Source organism: Myiozetetes cayanensis, unplaced genomic scaffold (assembly GCF_022539395.1).
Source record: "Myiozetetes cayanensis isolate MyiCay16 unplaced genomic scaffold, myiCay2020 scf28, whole genome shotgun sequence".
In the NCBI taxonomy this organism is placed as follows: domain Eukaryota; kingdom Metazoa; phylum Chordata; class Aves; order Passeriformes; family Tyrannidae; genus Myiozetetes; species Myiozetetes cayanensis.
This window is the reverse complement of record NW_026087499.1, coordinates 5,224,781-5,242,900: the sequence shown is the minus strand read 5'-3', so window position 1 is coordinate 5,242,900 and position 18,120 is coordinate 5,224,781. Positions and strand designations below refer to the sequence as shown.

The 18,120-nt window shown below is 57.2% G+C and overlaps 3 protein-coding genes across 5 annotated transcripts; all 3 read right to left on the bottom strand.

Annotated features, from left to right (window-relative positions):
- Positions 1-5,686: 5,686 nt before the first annotated feature.
- CAMK2N1 (calcium/calmodulin dependent protein kinase II inhibitor 1) lies at positions 5,687-8,925 on the bottom strand. Its single transcript, XM_050322366.1, has 2 exons — positions 8,328-8,925; positions 5,687-7,287 (listed from the first exon to the last, which is right to left on the bottom strand). Exons 1-2 carry the CDS (start codon positions 8,908-8,910, stop codon positions 7,217-7,219), a joined length of 654 nt encoding a protein of 217 aa, XP_050178323.1. The 5' UTR covers positions 8,911-8,925; the 3' UTR covers positions 5,687-7,216.
- A 1,864-nt stretch (positions 8,926-10,789) lies between these two features.
- MUL1 (mitochondrial E3 ubiquitin protein ligase 1) lies at positions 10,790-13,792 on the bottom strand. Its single transcript, XM_050322362.1, has 4 exons — positions 13,654-13,792; positions 13,467-13,554; positions 12,848-12,968; positions 10,790-12,129 (listed from the first exon to the last, which is right to left on the bottom strand). Exons 1-4 carry the CDS (start codon positions 13,771-13,773, stop codon positions 11,409-11,411), a joined length of 1,050 nt encoding a protein of 349 aa, XP_050178319.1. The 5' UTR covers positions 13,774-13,792; the 3' UTR covers positions 10,790-11,408.
- Positions 13,793-15,154: 1,362 nt separating this feature from the next.
- On the bottom strand, positions 15,155-17,401 carry FAM43B (family with sequence similarity 43 member B). Of its 3 annotated transcripts, none has more exons than XM_050322363.1 (3): positions 17,301-17,401; positions 16,917-17,064; positions 15,155-16,654 (listed from the first exon to the last, which is right to left on the bottom strand). In XM_050322363.1, the coding sequence occupies exon 3, from the start codon at positions 16,276-16,278 to the stop codon at positions 15,388-15,390; it is 891 nt and encodes a 296-aa protein (XP_050178320.1). In that variant the 5' UTR covers positions 16,279-16,654; positions 16,917-17,064; positions 17,301-17,401; the 3' UTR covers positions 15,155-15,387. The 3 variants fall into 3 exon arrangements, with proteins under 3 accessions (XP_050178320.1, XP_050178322.1, XP_050178321.1); XM_050322365.1 differs by having other exon boundaries at positions 15,155-16,535; XM_050322364.1 differs by lacking the exon at positions 17,301-17,401 and having other exon boundaries at positions 16,917-17,251.
- Between the last annotated feature and the right edge of the window lie 719 nt (positions 17,402-18,120).

Sequence of the window (18,120 nt, the reverse complement as noted above, 5' to 3'; positions counted from 1 at the left end):
GGGGCGATGGGATGGGGGGCAGCTTCCCAAACGCTCTGACAGGGCTGTCCTGGGGGGATTTGCTTTGGGTCGCAGCTCTGAGAGCTCGGCCTCAGCCTCCCCTTGCTCCCGGGGCACTGAGGTGCAAAGTGATTTTCCGTATTAAACCCTTTTCTTTTGCTCCTCTTGGGGCTCCTCTGACCCCCCCTCCTCGTCCCTGCTTCCCAGCGCCCGCCGCCGATCTGGGGCCGGACCTGTTGCTATGGAAACTGGTTGAGGATGCTGAGGATGCTGCCGGGTGTCATCCTGATCCTGCCTTTTGCCTTTCCTTCCCCTGCAGCATAGGAATGGTGCATTAACCTGGGATGAGACCAGGGATCAACCCCACCAGGAGGTTAAACCCTGTGGGGGTTAAACATGAGTATGTTTATGAGGTGTTTCCCCCATGTATTTGTTCAGATACAGTGGGAATAACCCAAGTGCAGCTTTCGAAAGCTTCCTCCTTCCAAATCAGCCCTGCCTCTTGGTGTTTGCCATCCCACTGGGGATGTTGTAGGATGCTGTGGTTTGGGAATGGCTGGGACTGGATCGCACCCAGCTGGGAGCTGAGCCTCATCCCAGTTCCACCAGCACCCACCACCCCTCACAGTGTGGATGTCCTGTGGCTTCCCCACATCCTGGGCAGGGTCTCTGCTCTGCATGGGCTTCCCCCTTGCCTGTGACCAATGGGAATTAGTTGGTGCTTCATGTTTAAAACGATACCAAGCTGAGAAAATACTAATTAATTAGAGCTAGTTGGAAAATCCCAAGTGCTTCCTTGCAGTGGCATCAACGAGAACCTCCCGTTTGTGTGTGTGTGTGTGTGTGTGTCCCTCCAAAAATACGTATTTTAAAAAACATTTTAAATACTTCAAGGGCTCCCAGACCTGGCTTTCATGGGATTCAGGTAGGCCTGGCTTTTGTGGGATTCAGGTGTGCCCAGCCCTGTCACCCTCAGGAATTCGGGTGGCTGGAAGGGGCTGAGCCCCTCCACGTGCCTCTGAGTCACGGAGTGTTTATTTATATTTGTGCAGGTTTGGAGCAAAAATGGGAAACAGGGAGCTGGGGAAGGGGGGGACACAACAGCCTGCACCGGCTGCCCGGGCTGAGTCAGAGCTGGATCAGCCCCATCCCTGCACCCGTGACTCACCACCGGGTATTTCGGAGTGTTGGATCACATGGCCCTGGTTGGGGGGTTTATTTTTGTGGTTTGGTTATTTTCCTTTCTTTTCTTTTATTCTCCCACCCCGGGAAGGGGTTGATGGTTCAAGATGTGCTCCAGGGACCCCAAGGGGTGCTCCCAGTGGTTCCTTTGCTCCCCTTTTTCCATGGGGATATCCCACTCTGCTCCCTCTTTCACATGGGAAAAGGGATATCTGCAAAGTAAAGGGTCTCATGCAGGCGTCACAAATGTCTCTGCCAACAGTTTTTATAGAGAGATATTATTTTAGAGATATATTAGATAATATTATACATTATATAACGTATTATTTTTATATATTATGTAATATTATACATTATATAATATTGTAATACATTATAGACATTCTATATATTAATAATTGCGATGTTGCAGCACGGAGAGGAGCCCAAATTCCTCTGGTTTCCTTCACATTCCTGGCGTTGCTTCGCTAGCAGGGATTTAACAGGGCAATTGCTATCACAGGCACATCCCACAGGAACCCAGGGGAGGAATTGTCTTGGAAAAATCACTGGCAGGGAAGCTTCTTCCAAAGCCAGTGAGGCTGGGAACTGGGGCAGCCCCGAGAAGGCAGTGGCCGTTCTCACCTGCCCACTGAGGGTCTGAAAATACCCAGATGTGAGGCTGCACAGGCATCCCAACCTCCCAAAAAATATAATAACCCCCCTTTCCCCCCCCCAGCCACAGACTATTTATCTGGGAAGGCTTTGGCAGGGCTGCAGAGCCTGCTGCTGCCTCAGGTTTGTTTTTCATTTGAGCATCTGCTGCTGCATTTGGCTCCGAGTGGAATTTTCGCTGGTTTTTGGGTGAGGTGTCTCCCACTTGTTATTGTCATGCAACAGTTTGACACCTGGAGCGGTGGATAAATGAAGATGTCTGATGTTTCCCTCTTTAGTGGGAACGGCTGTTTAGAATATCCTAGAAAATTTTAACTCCAGGCAAAATGAGAATCAGGAGCCCGGGGAGACAGGCGGCTCCACTCCCAGGCTCCCCCAGGCAGCAGCAGGAGGGATTTAGGGATTTTCTCGCAGGATATTCCCAAGGTGGGGAGTGCCACATCCTGGGAGTGTCTTTTTGACCCCTCCATAAAATTCCTGATGAGTCCAGCTCTTCCAAGAGCTGGACCAGGAGGGATTGTTGCACGTGGGGCACCTCCCTGTCCTCTGGAGGTGTTTAGATTGAGCAGGGCTCCCAAAAATCCTGCTAGTGCTCAGCACAGGCCTGGGCAGCTGAAAGGCTCGACCAGATTTAGGAGAGAAAAGCACTTTCCCTGTCCCCTGTGGGGTCTCAGGATGGGGTGACCCTGGAGACACCAACAGAGCTTGTGAACAGCCCTTCTGTACCCTGTTTTCCCCCACTTTTGCTGCCTCTGTACCTCATTTATATAATTTTCCCCTGTTTTTAGATTTTTGGGTGCTGATGTGTGTCCAAATGTCCTGCATGAATAAATCAGGCGGGATCACAGAGCCCCAGTGGCCTCTAGTGGCTGTGGGACAAAGAGCCCAGGGATGGGGGACCTGCAGACCCCAAAAACCCCCAAACCAGCAACACTTGGGGTTCACACCACCAGAAGCCCCTCCTTCCAAGGGGAAACCCAAAGATACAGGGAAATTAAGCCCCCCCAAAAGGCCCCAAAGCCAGAGTTGGTGGGGGAGCACCCAGCAGGAGGGGAGCTGGCCAAACCCCTCTTTTCCAGCCCCATTCCCAGGCAGGGATGGGCAGAGAGATTTTGGATATCCACTGGGTTTTTCTCATTCCTGTGGCAAAAAAGCAGGGGAAAAAAAATTGAGTTTCTAAGCAGGGCAAAATCTCCTTCATGTCTTTACCCATTTTTTATTTTTCTAAAGAATATTTTCTGTTTAATGCCACAATAAAAACCACAAACCCCACGCGGTGAAAGCAGTGGAGCGAACGGATCAAAAAGGGTTTGATACCATTAGAATGACCATTTCTGTGTCTTCTCCACCAAAGGTCACTTAAGCTGCCTCCTTCTGAGTAATTGTGGTCTTTCAGCAAGAAAAGAGGGGAAAACTGACCCGTTTTATTCCCCCAAACCACAGTATTTGGGGGCAGAGTGGAGCATCCCCTCTCTGCAGCCCACGCTGTCCCTCCTTGCTCCCCCCCCCATGATAAATAAATTACTTTAGGAGTGCTGGCCTAGTTTAACATGCCCTAGTTTTGATGGAGGAGGGGAAGAAAAAGAGAATATTTATTTTGGGCAGTTGCTACATCGGCGTCCTTTTGGGAAGAGCTTTGGGGGACTCACGCCCTCCCTGTCCCCCGCTCCGCTTTGCCCTGACTGCAACCCACTGCCCTCGATTTTGGGGCATTTTTCTGTGGGATTCGCCAACTGCTCTGCTGATGTGGGTAATCAGTGGTGGGGACACTGATCCAGCCCCAAAATGGGTGTCCATGCCCTGAGCCCCCTGGGACTGGTGTCATTCCAGGGGGGCTTCCAAGAGCTGATGCCTTAAAGCCTGTGGAAAAATGAGCGGCTTTAGAGATGGATAAAAATACCCCCTGGTTCTGGGGGTAAAGGGGTCAGGGTTGGCTTTGCTGGAGGAGCAACTGTTTCATCACCTTCCCCCAGTGCCAAAGTCCCCGGGAAAATGGGATTAAAGCGTGTGTTTGGGCACGGGAGTGGGATTTTTGCAAGTGCTCCGGGTGCCGCTGGGTCCTTGGCGCCTCGCTTGTCCCTCCGGCACCCTGCTCTTCCAAAGGTGCCAAGTTCCCTCCGGCAAACAAACCTGCAAATGGCTTTTTCCATATATATTTTCTTTTCCCCCTGGTTTTTTTCCCCACCCCTGCCAAAACAAGCAGCCCATATGGGCCAGGGTTGGGTGGGGCCTTTTGCGGTTTCCATGGGGATTTGGCGCTGGAGCTGCTGGGTGCTGACTCCCGGGTTTTGTGCTTTTTTTTTCTTCCCTCTGATCCCTGTAACCTGAGCAGGGTGACGGCACCAGGCTCCCTTCCCAGCCCCGGCATCTCCCAGCCAAGGTCACCGGGGAGACCGTAGGCAGCCGGCCGCCTGCGTTGGGCCATCTGTTAAATAATGTATGCAATAAACTCCTGCCCCGCGGCCAGTTTAATCCTTAAATCCTCCTTCAGAATATCATCTCCCGGCCACGCATGGCTGCGGGGTGCTCGGCCCGGGCTCTTGGGCACTTCTTTCCCCACCATCCATCCTGCATCCCTCTGTCCTCGCCCCTCCACATCCCGCATCCTCCCGTAAGCGAGCTCGGCACGCCGGGCTCTCCTGCTCCATTATTTATGCGCCGTGCATGAAAGATGCATAAAAAAAGGGCGGTTTATAATTTAGCAGAATCTCCTCTCCTTTCAGCCTCCCTTCCCCCTCTGGCTTCTCTGGTTCATTCCTGGCTTCTCCCGGGTTTTTGGGGGCTCCCGGGCTGTGCATGGACCCCATCCCTGCAGCACCCGTGGGTTCATCTGGGTTTCAGGGCGGTTTGGGTGCTTGGAGGTTTTCTTGATGCGTGGGAGAAAGTGGGAAAATGGGTCTGGCTGACCCATAGATCGGGTTTTCATGGTAAAAATAAAGGGGTTTTTTTGGTGAGCTTTGTTAATTAAGTGCTGCATCCAGCCCGTGGTTATGTGTCTAAAGAGCTCCCCAGCACTGTCTCCTTGGCAGATGTGGGATGTTCTGCTTCTCTGAGCCTAGGTCTGCTCTTCCCAAAGCTCTGAGCTCACCCCCAGATGCTGGTTGGGGCAAAAAAAACATTAGTTTTGTGGAAAAAAATCCCTCTCAGAGGCCCATCTTGTGCTTTGCACAGAGTCCCCCAGAACAGAAAATCCTGGGGCCAAAACTGTGTCCACAAGAGTCCAACCCATGTGGCTCTGACCTTGGAGCTGGACCTGCTGGGGAAAAATGAAAATAACTGGGGATTTTTCAAGAAAGCAATTTAGCAAAGCTCCTTGTCCCATCCTGGATGTGGGAGACACTGTGTGGCTTAAAAATGGAGCAATAAATAGGAAAGGTGGTGGGGAGGGGAGTTCTGTGCAGTCTTGACACCCCAAAAATGAGGTACCAGCTCTCTGTCCCACTCAAAATTAATCCATCTGCCCCCCCAGTCATCCTGTACAAATCCCAGTTCAGCAGCCTCCTGCTTTTCTTGCAAAATATGGTTTTCTTTGCAGTAAAATCCCCTCCCCAGACCCGTTTCCCACCCGTCATTGTATTTTATTCCCCTGGCACAAAACTCGGCTCCCACCCTCGATGCTGTGGCAGGAGGGGTAAAAGCATTTTTTAACACCAGGATTTGGGTTTTGGGAGGGAGTGAGGCAACTTTGGGATGAAAAATCCCCATTTTCCACAGGTTTTCCCAGCGGTGAAAGGGAAAGGCACCTTTTTTCCCCATCCCCAACAGCCGCTTTCAGGACCTCACGTTGAATTTTTCCGTTCAATTCGCACCCCTGGAGTGTTTTTTCCATCAACCAAAAACATCCCATAAATAAATATTAGTTAAATTTAATTATTCAGCCTGAACAGGGGTCTATGCTGGAGAGTGGCAAGGTTTTCCTTAGTTATTTTGGGGTTATTTGGGAGGACAGGGAGGGACACTCACTGGGCCCTGGCAGCACGCGGGACAACACGGCAGATCCGCACTTATAAATTATTATTTTTTTTTTTCCCATTTTGTTTCATTTTCCTTTTTATTTGGACATTGCAGAAATAGCCCTGTGTAGTGGATAAAAGTGCAACATACACAATATTTAAGAAAAGGAGGAAAGAAAAACCTGCCTTGAGGTCTGTCAGTCAATCGCAAACAGAAACAAGAACCAAGCCCAGGCGCCAGAGGCGCTTTTTTTTTTTTCCCTTTTTTTTTTTTTTTTTTTTTTTATGCACATCATGCAAAATAGTTAAAAAGAAAGATTAGAAAAGAGAAGTCAGAGAAAACCCCACGAGAGATCGACCAAGCCCTAGAAAGAGCAGAAAGCCCCGAGTACTGCTCGTCTCGGGGAGGGAACCGCTGCCCTCCAGCATCTCCAAGTGTTTGGCACTCTTGTGATTACATTAAATAATTTTATATATATATATATTTTTAATACAGTCTATTAAAGAGAGGAAACTGCCACAACATAAGAAAAAAAAAAGAAACCAAGATCACCCACACTACAGACTGCATGTAGTTAGAAAAGCCGAGCGTTCCCCCCACCCCCCTGTACATATAAAATCTGTCCCTTTGCTCACAGCAACCAAGAAGTACAAGCTTTAAAAAATAAACCAGCAATTCCTCCTCCAGGCCTTTCCTTTATAAAAGTTTTGGTTTTCCCCCCTCGAGAACCTTAAAACGTGACTAAAATTAAATATATATATATATCTATTTTATATAATTTCCCAACATCCAAAGACATCAACATAAAAAAAAAAAAAAACCAACCCCCCAAAAAAAGAAAAAAAAGAAATCATACGGAAGGGGATAGCGTGGTACATCCAAGTGCACGGATTCATTTTTGCAAGATTAAATAATGTAAACAAAGTGCCCGCTGGGAACAGCCCTGGCCAGGGGGGGAGACCCCGGGGGCTGCTCCTCCCCCCATTTTTTGCTGTCCCTTTTCCTCTTACCCCACCCCACCCCAAAATTTCACACGGCACAAGGTTCATCAGCCCGAGAAAAGCAATCTGGAGTAATTCAGACCGCGGTGTGACACCTCCGTTCATCCCTCGGGGTTGGGGGGGTTTGGAGCCGGTGGTTATTTTCGTAATTTCATATATTTTTTTTCCCTTAATTTATTATTTTTTCATTCATTTCTGGGGTCTGCCTCGCTCGCTGCCCTCCCCTCCAGGCGCCTCCGGAGGGCAGGACGTGCCGTGGTGGTGCTGTGGGACTGCAGGAGGGCGAGGACGGCGCTCCCGGTGCTCGCTCGGGTGGTCGCTGCGGTGCTGGGGGGGGTGGGGGTGGTGTATTTTTTGCCATTGTAAACCGGCCCCCCCGATCCCCCCGCCGACCCGGGCTTCAGCCCAGCATCCCCAGGGAGGCTTTAAACACCGGGAGGGGCCTTTTCGGAGAGGTTTTGCAGCACATCGTCAATTCTATCGTCTTCAATCACCACTAGAAAGCAGAAAGAGGACCGTGAGGAAGGTTCTGCCGCCGTGGTTCCCCTCGCCCAAGGTCACCGTGGGGTAGGTTTCTGGCGGGTCTCACATCCCTGGTGGGGCTGGTGGCAAAGCCACACGGTGCCCGGCACCCCACGGGGTACCCAGTGCACCGTGTCCTGTCCCCAGGGAGTGTACCTGGCACGGGACCTGGAGCTCTGTCCCTGAGGAAGCCCTGCCGAAGGGCTTGGAGCATGGTGCCTTGTCCCCAGGGAAGGTCCCCCTCACCTCAGTGGCCTGGGAATGGTCCCCAGGGAATGGTGCCCTATCCCTGGGGATGGTCCCTCGTGCCCTGCACCCCGGTGAAGTGCCCAGGGCACAATGTCCTGTCCCCAAGGAAGGTCCCCGCTACCCAACGCCCTGGTGACAGTCCTTGGGACGTGATGCCTGACATCCCGCAGGGAGCCTGGCGCTTCATGCCCTGTCCCAGGGGATGCTTCCTGCTGCCCTGCATCCCAGAAAGGTGCTTAATGCCCCGTCCCTGGGGAAGATCTGGGGGATATGATGCCCAGCATCCCTCAGGGAGCCCAGTGCATCATACCCCACTCCTGGGGCTAGTCCCTGCTGCCCTGCATCCCTGGGGAAGGTCCCTAGGACACGATGCCTGACATCCCACAGGGTATCCAGCGCACCATGTCCTGTCCCCAGGGGATGTTCCCTGCATCCCGGTAAGGTTCCCGATGTCCCATCCCCAGGGAATACGCCTGGTACACGATGCCCGACATCCCTCAGAGAGCCCAGTGCATCATACCCCACCTCTGGGGTTGATCCCCGCTGCCCTGCATCCCCGGGGAAGGTCCCTGGGACGTGATGTCCGACATCCCTCAGGGCTCCCAGCGCATCACACCCTGTCCCTGGGTGTCCCGCATCCCTAGGGAAATGTCCTCGGGACGCGCCGCCCAACACCCCGCCGGGGTACCCGCTGCATCCCGCGCCCATCCCTGGTGGCCGTGCCCCGCATCCCAGATAGATCCGCGCTCCTCTCCGGTCACCCACCTCTCTTGCTGCGGCCGATCTGCCCCAGCTTGGGCGGCCGCTTGCCCTGCCCGCCGGCCAGGAGCCCGTCGCCGCCGCGGAGGCGAACGGGGAAGGGCAGCTGCCCCACGGCCGCGTCCCCCGCCAGCTGCCCCTCGCCGTAGGGCGGCCCCTCCGACATGGGGGCGGCGGGGGGGGACCCGCCGCCGCCGCCGCCCCCCGACAGCCTCCCGGGGCGCGGGGCCCGCGGGCCCGGGGCAGCGGCGCAGCGGGCGCGGGGCGGCCGCCCCGTCACATCCCGGCCCGGCCGGCGCTGCTTCGCGGCTCCGCGGCTGCGGCGGCGGCTCCGGCGGCGGCGGCGATAGAGGAGCGGGAGGCGGGACCGGGCGGGGCGGGGGCGGGACCGGCTCGGCCCCCCCGGCAGCGGCGGCGGCACCGCCCCGGTGGGATGGAGCCCGCAGCTTCCCCCCCGGGGGGATCCCCGGGGCTGCCCCGCCGCCTGCCCCGCAGCCTCCCCGGGGTGTCCCGCAGCATCCCGGGAGACCTCAGAGCTGCCTAAAAGGCACTCCCCTCTCTCAAGGAGACCGGAGCTGCCCCGGAGCATCCCCCGGGGTGTCCCGCAGCATCCCGGGAGACCCGAGAGCTGCCTAATAGACGCTCCTGGGGAGCTCGGAGCTGCCCTACAAAAACACCCGGAGAGCCTGGGCTGCCTCAGAGCACTTTTGGGGAGCCCAGAGATGCCCCACAACATGCTTGGGGTCCTCAAAGCTGTCCCACAGCTGACTAGGGGGGGCCCAGAGCTGCTCCTTGGCATCGCTGGTAATCCAGGTGACTGGTTTAAATCCCAGGTAACCTAGAGCCAACCCACAGCATCTCCAGGTAGCCCAGCACGTGTCCTCAGGGATTCTGGGCTCAGCCCCACGTGTGTCCTGCAGAGCCCAGCAGAAATGAGCCATCTCAGGGCCTCTGGCACTTTGTGTGGAGCTGCAACACAGGGAGAGTCTGGGTGCACTTGGCTGTGGGTCCCAAGGATGTGTCCCTGCACAAGCATTTCCTGGGGGCCTTTTGGGTCTCTGTGGGCTTTCCAAGGGGTTTTCCATGCAGTGTTGCCACAGCAGTGTGGGTCATCGAGGTTACTGCTCAGAAATTGAGTGATGGGAAGGTTGGGGCTCCCATTTTGGGAAAGCCCACGGCTATGTGAGGGGTTTTAGGCATCTCTGCAAAGCCGAGTTGGGGGACAGTGGGAACAGCAGCAAAAAACCTGTTTGTTCAAGGCTGGGTTACAGGATTTCTCTGGAATTGGGAGCCTGGCTCGTTTTGGGGCCAAGCAGGAGAAGGGCATGGGAAGGACGGAGTGCTTAGCGGTGCCAGGACTGGGGTGCTGCTCCCAATCTCCAAACCCCTCGTTTGCTGAAATCCTGAGCTCCTGGAGCCCCTCTGCCGTGCACCCCCGCCCGCCCCCGAGCTGTCAGCTCCTTACATAAGGTTGCGGCTACGCCCGAGATATCACAGGGAAAGCTTGGAAACAGGAGGCGAAAGGTAAGGGGGAAGCACAGCCCCCCCAGAGTGTATTTTTAGGCTTTGCCTGATGGCTCCGTTTCACAGGCAAAACGTTGAGGCTCAAAGTTGTGGCTGAGGGGGGTGTGAGACCTCCCTGCTGCCCCCTCTGAGGGGTTTTGGGGCGGTTGGTCCCCTGGAGAGGAGGGGACGCCTCTTCCAGCAAGAGGGATTCTGTATTCTGGGCTCGAGTGTGGATTTTTGAGCTGGATCTTGGCTTTTCCCTCTGGGACTCTGTTTCACAGGCTGCCTCACCGTGGCGGGCAGCCACTGCCACCTACAGCCGGTGGGTTGTGGCCCTTCCCGGCACTGGGACAACCAGGGACCCACTTTTCCTCCAACTCCAGCCGGCAGGTTGTGCCACAGAGGCAGAACGGCCTTCGGACACTGCCCGGCTGGTCTGGTTAATGTTTAACAAGGAAACAACCCGATTCTGTGTTAAATTCGGCTTTTCCTGCCGCTCGATGGGAAACTGTTTCTTTTTGACTGTGCTGGGGGGGATGTGAACAGCTCTGCCTGCCCTCAGGCATGGGATGGAGCGAGGGGGTTTCCCCCCAAATCCCAGGGGCTGCTTCAGTCCTGGGGTTTGTGACTGTTCCTACTGGAGGCTCCCCCACACCCAGGAGTGTTTCTCTAATTGCCCTCCTCAGCAAATGTTAATTGCTTTGGGTCCATTGACCCTGTTGGGTGCAGGGACCATACAGGATTTATGGAAAAACGGGGGCGTAAGGGAAGGGAATTTTCCTTTTCTGTGTTAGTTTGGGGGTTTGGTACTGCCTGTGTCATGAGGAGGCAGCAGTGACTGCCATGTCCAGGGTGGGGGGACAGGCTCCCACCCCCTCACTCAACCTCTATCCCACTCAACCTCCATGTCCACCCAAGGAGCACAACTCCTGTTACCTCCGGGGAATGATCTGACACAAACACACTTTTCATCCTATTTTATTGCTTTTCATCCTGTTTTCTATCCCAGCTCAAGCCCAGGCATCAGCCATCAGCCACGGTGTTCTCACCTCCCCATCCTCATGTCCTGGTGTCACAAACCCTTTTTTTGGGGGGGATCACAGAATTCACCCCCCCAATATGAGTTCTCCAACAGCCCCCCCTGCTCCATTGGAGCCGTGTGGCAGCACCACAGGAATTCTACGACCTCTGAGAACCCTTAAACCATCTTATTTTTGTTTTCCCCACGTTTTTATCAGCCAGGCAAGAAACCACAGGCTCAGCAACCACGACACAAACCCTGAGAGTCCAAATCTTTTAACAGAAGAGCTTCAAGCTGCGTCCCCCCCTGGGGCACCTCCCCCTTTGCAAGGAGCCACCTCTCCCAAAAAGCCTCCAGAGCGCAACATGATGCACATGTGATCAGCTGCACAAGCACCTTTTCAGACCCAGCTCTGTCAAAGCACCCGCTCCCTCAAGCTCCCTCCCCTTCCCCGAAATCCACCGCCCAAAGCAGCGAGGCGACAAGAACCCCTTCGCGAGAGAGACAGCTCTGAGCGCCGAGAAACTTCCCCCCCCTCCCTCCCAAGAACCACAGACGGATTAACTGTTGTACAAAGGAACCACCCTGGCGATGCCCTGCCTGCAGATGGGGCACTTCTTGGGCTCGGGGAGGGCCTGGTAGCACTCGTGGCAGGAGCAGACGTGGCCGCACTCCAGGAAGACGCAGGACTTGGTGCTGCTCAGGCAGACCACGCAGGCGTTTTTGAGGGTGTCCCCGCCCTCGGCGTTCATCAGGCGCTCCTGGGCCTGCCGGAATTCCTCCTGCATCTGCCTGAGCTGCCGCCTCTCCCGGTGGTGCCGGTACTGCTTGCGCAGGAGGAAGAAGAGGACGGCGCAGGTGGCGACGCCGAAAACCACGGTCAGAACCTTCCAGAAGCGGGCGCTGGACTCCTGTTTCTGCAGCAGGGACTCGAAATCCACGGCGCTCAGGTAGTAGGGCATGCCCTGCTTGGGGGGCTGCAGCTTGATGGTGGCGTTGTCCAGCACCAGCTCCCCCACGCCGGTCAGCGCCGCGCCCACCTTCAGCATCTGCTCCGTCTCCTGGATGCCCTTGGGGCGCTCCCCGCTGATGTAGTGGCCGATGACGTCGGTGAAGGACTGCACAGAGGGGTGGAATTTCTCGTACACCGTCTCCAGGCTGAGCTCGGCCGCCTCCAGGGGCTTCACCACCCGCACGGCCACGCCAGCACTGCCCTCGGCGGGCACCAGCTCGAAGGGCGTGGTGTTGGTTCTCTGGTGGATGATCTTCTCGTAGTCGTTCCTTGGGGAGGAAAGGGGGGGAAAAGTGAGCCTGCTTCCCCTCACCCAAGGGATGGATGACTGGGTTTTTTGGGGACTGACAGCTGGGGACTGAGTTTATCTGATGGGGCACCTTTCCCCCCTCAAGCCACTGCCCAGGTGTGCACAAGGCCTGTCCGCCCTCACAGAGCTCCCACAGGTAGTGTGGGCTCCCACCACCACTGGGGCAGGGCTGTGTCCCACCTAATCCCCTCCCTGTGGCATTCCCAGCTGTCACAGACTGCCCTGGGAGGGCCAGGCACCACCTGTCACACGCCCCAGCTGGATAGGTGTTATCAAAGAGCGTCACCGAGCTCTTGCTTCAGCAGCTCTGGTGGGCCAGGCTGCTCTGGGACCCTCCTCGGGTCCCCTGGGTGCATGTTCACCCAAATCCATCTGATTTCTGTTCTGAAAGTGGGGCTTTTTGGGAAATACCATCCTGCATAACAAGATGGGACTGATCGATGCTCTGTCCATGTTGGGTTACTCAATATGCTCTTCTCCTAAGACCCTCCATGAGCTCTGGAAGCCCTAAAAATTAGCCAAGCATGCCCTGTTTTGGCAGCTGTCACTCTGGGGGCCACTGTGGGGTCCAGCTCTGGTCACTCTGGCTACACCTGAGGCCATTTCAGGGGGTCAGACTCCCCGAGGGCACTTTGGGTGGGCTGTGAGGAGAACGTTTGTGGGCACCAGACACGTACCAGAGGTGGGTGGTTCTGTTCCACACCATCTTGTGCTCCTGCAGCGTCAGCCTCTGAACCACCCCCTTGCAGTTCTCCACGAACTGGCTGCTCAGGGTCTCCTTCACCGACCTCACCACACCTGCAAGGGAAATCCCAGGGGCAGGTGAGAGGATTGTTAAAACAAACAGAAAAAGAGGGACTTTGGAGAAGGGCCTGGAGAAACAAGACACAGGGAATGGCTTCCCACTGCCAGAGGGCAGGGTTAGATGGGATAGTGGGAAGGAATCCTTCCCTGTGAGGGTGGGCAGGCCCTGGCACAGGTTGCCCAGAGAAGCTGTGGCTGCCCCATCCCTGGAAGTGTCCAAGGCCAGGTTGGAGCAACCTGGGCTAGTGCAAGGTGTGCAGGGGGTGGAACTGGATGAGCTTTAAGGTCCCTTCCAACCCAAACCATGCCATGATTGTCAGAGGGGGCAGAGGGCCATCTGTGTTTTGCCTGACAGGTGTCAGTGGCTGCTTGTCGGGGGGAAAAATGAACTGATGGGCACAGAACGAGGGTCTGGGGATGAAATCCCCAAAGTGAGGAGGGAATTGTGCCCCCGCCCCTTATTTGGGGCCTCGCTTCGGGCCCTGCCCCTACCTTCTATGACCGCATAGGGCACGCAGCGCCCGGGAGCCTCCAGCAGCACCGACCGCAGATCTCCGTCCAGCTGGACCCTCCTGGCGCCCTGCGGGGAGCAAACAGAGGCCGCAGCTCAGCCGGCGCGACCAGGCCGCGGCCTACGGGCCGGGCCCGTGCGCTCCCCCGCCGCACCCCTCGCACCCACCTCGAGCCCTCGGGCCACGCGGGCCTTCTGCCGGTACACGGAGTAGAAGAGGGCGGTGATGGCGGTACTGGCGGCCAGCAGCGCGGCCTGCGCGGCCGAGGGCCGCCCGCTGCCCTCCATGGCCGCCGGGCCCCGCGTTACCACGGCAACCGCCGGCGCGCGGTGATGACGCCACGAGCGGCGCTCTGGCAGCGCAGGCGCCGCCATAGAGACGAGCGGTCCGCCAAGGGCGGGCGGGGGGCGTGGGGAGCCCCCAAAACCTTTTTGGGGGAACGGGGGAGCCCAAAATACCCCTCCACACACACACACACACACACACACACAGGGTATATGTGGGGGAGGCGGGTCAGATCCCAGCCCCATGCGGCTTTAGGGGGCTAAACCCCAGCCTTAAGGGTTTGTGGGGTCTGGATATGTCCCACCCTCCCACCCCAGGGTTTTTTTGGGGGGGACATCAAGCTCCAGCTCACAACATCCCGAAAAGGGATTATTCCAAATCTCAGCCGTCGTTTAGGATCTTGATAGCTGGACCCAAATCCTGTCACCCCCAGGGTGCTGAGGGGAGCATCTGCAGCGCCTCCCTGTGCTTCCCCATCCCACCCCGGGGGTCTTGGGGGGACATCAACCCCCAGCCCCACAATCCGAAGGGGGGGATTAGCCCAAATGCCAGTCATCCCTTAGGATCTTGGTAGCTGGCCCCAAATCGCGACACCCCCAGGGTGCTGGGGGGACCATCCCCGGTACCCCCTGACAGTGCTTGGGTGCTGAGGGGCAGCCCAAATCTCACCCCCCTGCAAAACTTGGCGTGGGTCAGACCGAAGGGTGTCCCCCCTGGGCTGGGAGGGGGGTATGCCCCCAAATTCCAGCCCTATAGCACCTTGAGGGGGATTACACCCCATCACTGGGCTGTGGGGCACCAGCACCCCGTGGACCCCCCCAGTGCGAGGGCTCAGCCTCAGGACGCACCCCCAGGCCCATTTTGCAGGGCCCTTCTCCCCCACCCCATGCAGGGCCACACCAGGGTGGCAGGGCCAGGGCCAGACAAGACCCTTCCCCACCCCACCTATCTCCTTGCCATTGCTTATTCTGAGAAATCAGCGAAAGGGGAAGAAAAAGGAAAAGAAAATAGTAATTTTTGGCAAATTCGTTGGTCTTCAGAGCCTCGGCGCTGACTGTGGGGTGGGCACGGGGGGGCTGCAGGCAAGGCCCTGCTCTCCAGTGGGGGTCCAAGGGGCCAAACCCCCCTCTCATCTCCCTGACGCAGGCGGCACAGCCGCCCCCCCAGCTCTATATTTAAAAAATCGAGTTGCCATGGTTACGCAGAGCAGCTCTCCCCGGCCCTCGGTGCCGCAGGGAAGGGTGCAGAAAGCCCCTCCTTGGCTTCCTTTTCGGGGGGGGGTAAATTCGGTGTAACCCCCCCCAAAATCGCCTCGGTGCCAAGCTTAACTCTCCCTCTGCCGTTCTCCAGCGTCCGGGCGAGACACAGGCGCCATCACACCGCAGAAAACACACATTAATTTTATTATTATAATAATTATTATTATTCTTATGGCCGCTGCAGAGGAGGAGGCACGAGAGCACAGGTTCATGTGCGGGGCCGAGGGGCTTGCAAACCCACAGCGAGTCTTCCTTGCAAGGGGAGCCGCCGCCTCGTCCGGGTCCACCCCCGAGGAGCGTCCCAACACCGGTTTGGGGGCGCAGGGATGGCGCCCGACCCCTGGATTGGGGGGGATCTCAGCACAGCGGGTGCCGGGGCCCGCGCAGGCTGCAGCCCCTCATGTCGCTGGCCAGCCGCAGCACGGCGGCCCTGCCGGGGTCCCCCAGAGCCGCGCCGGGGCCGAAGGCCTCGTCCTCGTCCTCCTCCAGGATGGAGCTGAGGCGCGGGGCGCAGCGGGCCCGCTCGGCGGGCGGGCGGTAGGGGCACTTGGCGTTGAGCAGCCGCCGCAGGGGCACCAAGGGCACGATGGCGTCGCCCAGGAGCTGCTGCTGCACGTGGCGGCAGTCGCTCTGCCTCTTGAGCCGCTTGAACTCGTTGAAGGCCGAGGCCGAGGTCTGGTAGAGCAGCAGGGCCATGGCGCGGGCCTTGTCGGCCTTGGAGACCAGCACGGCGTGGCAGCGCAGCACCACGGCCTTGTTCTTCACCTGGTGCCGGTACACCCAGGCGAACACCTTGGGGTGCCGGCGGTCGGCGGCGCAGTAGGTGATGCGGTGCAGCAGGTACGCGTGGCCCGGCCGCCGCGCCCCCTTCTCGCTGGGCGTCATGCGGATGCCCTGCGGCCCCAGCGTCAGCTTCATCTTGGCCCCGCCGGCGCCCGCCTCGCTCTTCGCCCAGATCTTGCCCACCGCCTCCTCGGTGCAGCCCTCGCCCTTGGCGTGCAGGGTCACGGCGTTGCCCAGGTATCGCACCGTGTACGTGGGGTCCTCCTTGTTGAGCTCCACTTTCTGGCGCTTCCCGCGGAAGACGCTGCCCAGCCGCTCCAAGGGGCACTCGGGCAGCAGGTCCGGGCAGGAGCGCAGGAACCCGGCCAGCAGCGCCGCGTAGCTCAGCCCCGGCCCCAGGCTCTTGCTTTTGCACTTACGTTCATTTTCCACCAGCACGAACTTGCTCCGGCGCCACGGCAGCATCTCCGCTCCGGCCTCTCACGGCTCGGCTAATCCCGGAGCAGAAACAGCCCTCTCTCCCTCCCCAACCCCGCCACCCCCAGCCCGCAAAATCTGGATGGGGGGGGTGTCCCCACACACGCCCCCCGCCCAGAGGGTGAAGCCCGTACCCCGGAAAGCAGCTGCCGTGCCCCCGATGGCGTGCGGTCCAGGGAGGATGCGGGGATGGATGCTCGGCCGAGGAGCCGCCGCGCTCCGGCTGCCGCCTGCGCCTGGTGCTGCTGCGGGAGCGGCGGCGGCTGCGGGGACGCGGCTCTCCGTGGGCTGCTCCACCTCCCCGAGCACGCGGGGAGCCGCCGGTGAACGTCCCCCACCGGCTCCTTGGATGCGCGCTCGCTCCCTGCTCCGGCAGGGATACAGGGGTGGGGGTAAAATAACACCCTGTCCCGGTGCAAGCAGCCAGACCCTCCCGAACGCCGAAATTCCCTGTTTTCTAATCCCGGGGAGGATGATTTTCGGGAGGGTCAGATGATGGTTTCTGACCCTGGCGTGATAAAATGGATTCCCCCCCTCCCCCCCAAATCTGTCGCCAGGATTTGAGGATTCTGCAGATTTGCTGGCGTTTTTTACCTCCACCCCCCCTTGCCCCCCCTGCTTTTTACCTGGTTTTCCCGAGCCAGCCAGACCTCCTTGCTGCTCCTCTTCCTTTTGGGCTGATCTGGCTTTTAACCTGTTGCTTTCACCTCTGGCCAAGGCCCCAGGACAACTTCTCTCCAGGGAATGTGAAATGTTATTTCCCGACGGTGCAGCCTGAGGGAGGTTTTTGGGGAGCACTGTGAGATTTCAGCCCAGCATCAGAGTCTGAAGCTGCTCAGGATTCAGCTGCTTTGGCTCAAACCCTGATTTCCACCTTTTTTTTTTTTTTTTTTTCCCCATCTGGGGCTTCTTGTAGATGCAGCAGGGACACCCCCCCAGGTTGGGGATGCTCCAGCTGCTTTGGGGTGGAAAAATAGGGAGGAGAAAGGAGGAGAAATCACACTGCGTACCCCCACTTTTAGCCCATTTGGGGAGGTAAACCAGAGCAGGGTGTTGCAGGGAGGAGGAAGCCATTTCCCAGCAGCTTCCCAGATTTTCTACGGTTTGAGTGAAGCAAACACAACCTTAAAATAGCTGCTTCACAGGCAGACAGCACCAGCCCTGCTCCTCTCACTGCCACGGCCTCGACAGCCTCGCAGGTTTTCACAGCCAAAATAATAAAAAATGCATGAATTTGTCTGTTTTTCAGCTTTTCTGCTGCAAACACGAGGTATGTGTGTTTGATCCTGGTGCAAGGATGGTTTTGAGGAGGTGGCAGTTAGGGAATTAGTGCAAATGAGCAAGGTGTCCATCCATGCCAGCCTCTGTCCCTCGTTACTTCTGCTGTCACCCTCCCTGGCAGAGGTAAGAACTCTTTCATTGCTCAGTGTTCATATTGACAGGGCAGGTTTAAAGCCTTCCCAAAAGCTCCTCTATTTGTACATCCCACATTATTTAGTGAGGGGTCCCCCTGCTCTGACCTGCTCCTACAGTGTCTCCCCTCAGCTGCTCTGGGACTGGTTTTCCTTTTTTCTCCCAGTTTTTGGGGGTAATGGGGATTGGAGTGGGGACACAGAAGAATCTCTGGCTCATTTTATAGGGGAAAACAACCTGGATTTGCACTTTGAAAGCTGAAAAAAAAAAGGATTCAGGGCTATCAATCCCTCCTCTCACTTCCTATTGCCTTGACTGACTGCCCTTGCAAGCACCCAGCTCTCATCACTGGGTTCCAGAGTGAACAAGCACCCACACAGTGCGAGGAAAGTGGGTTTCCTGGTTATTCTCTGGACA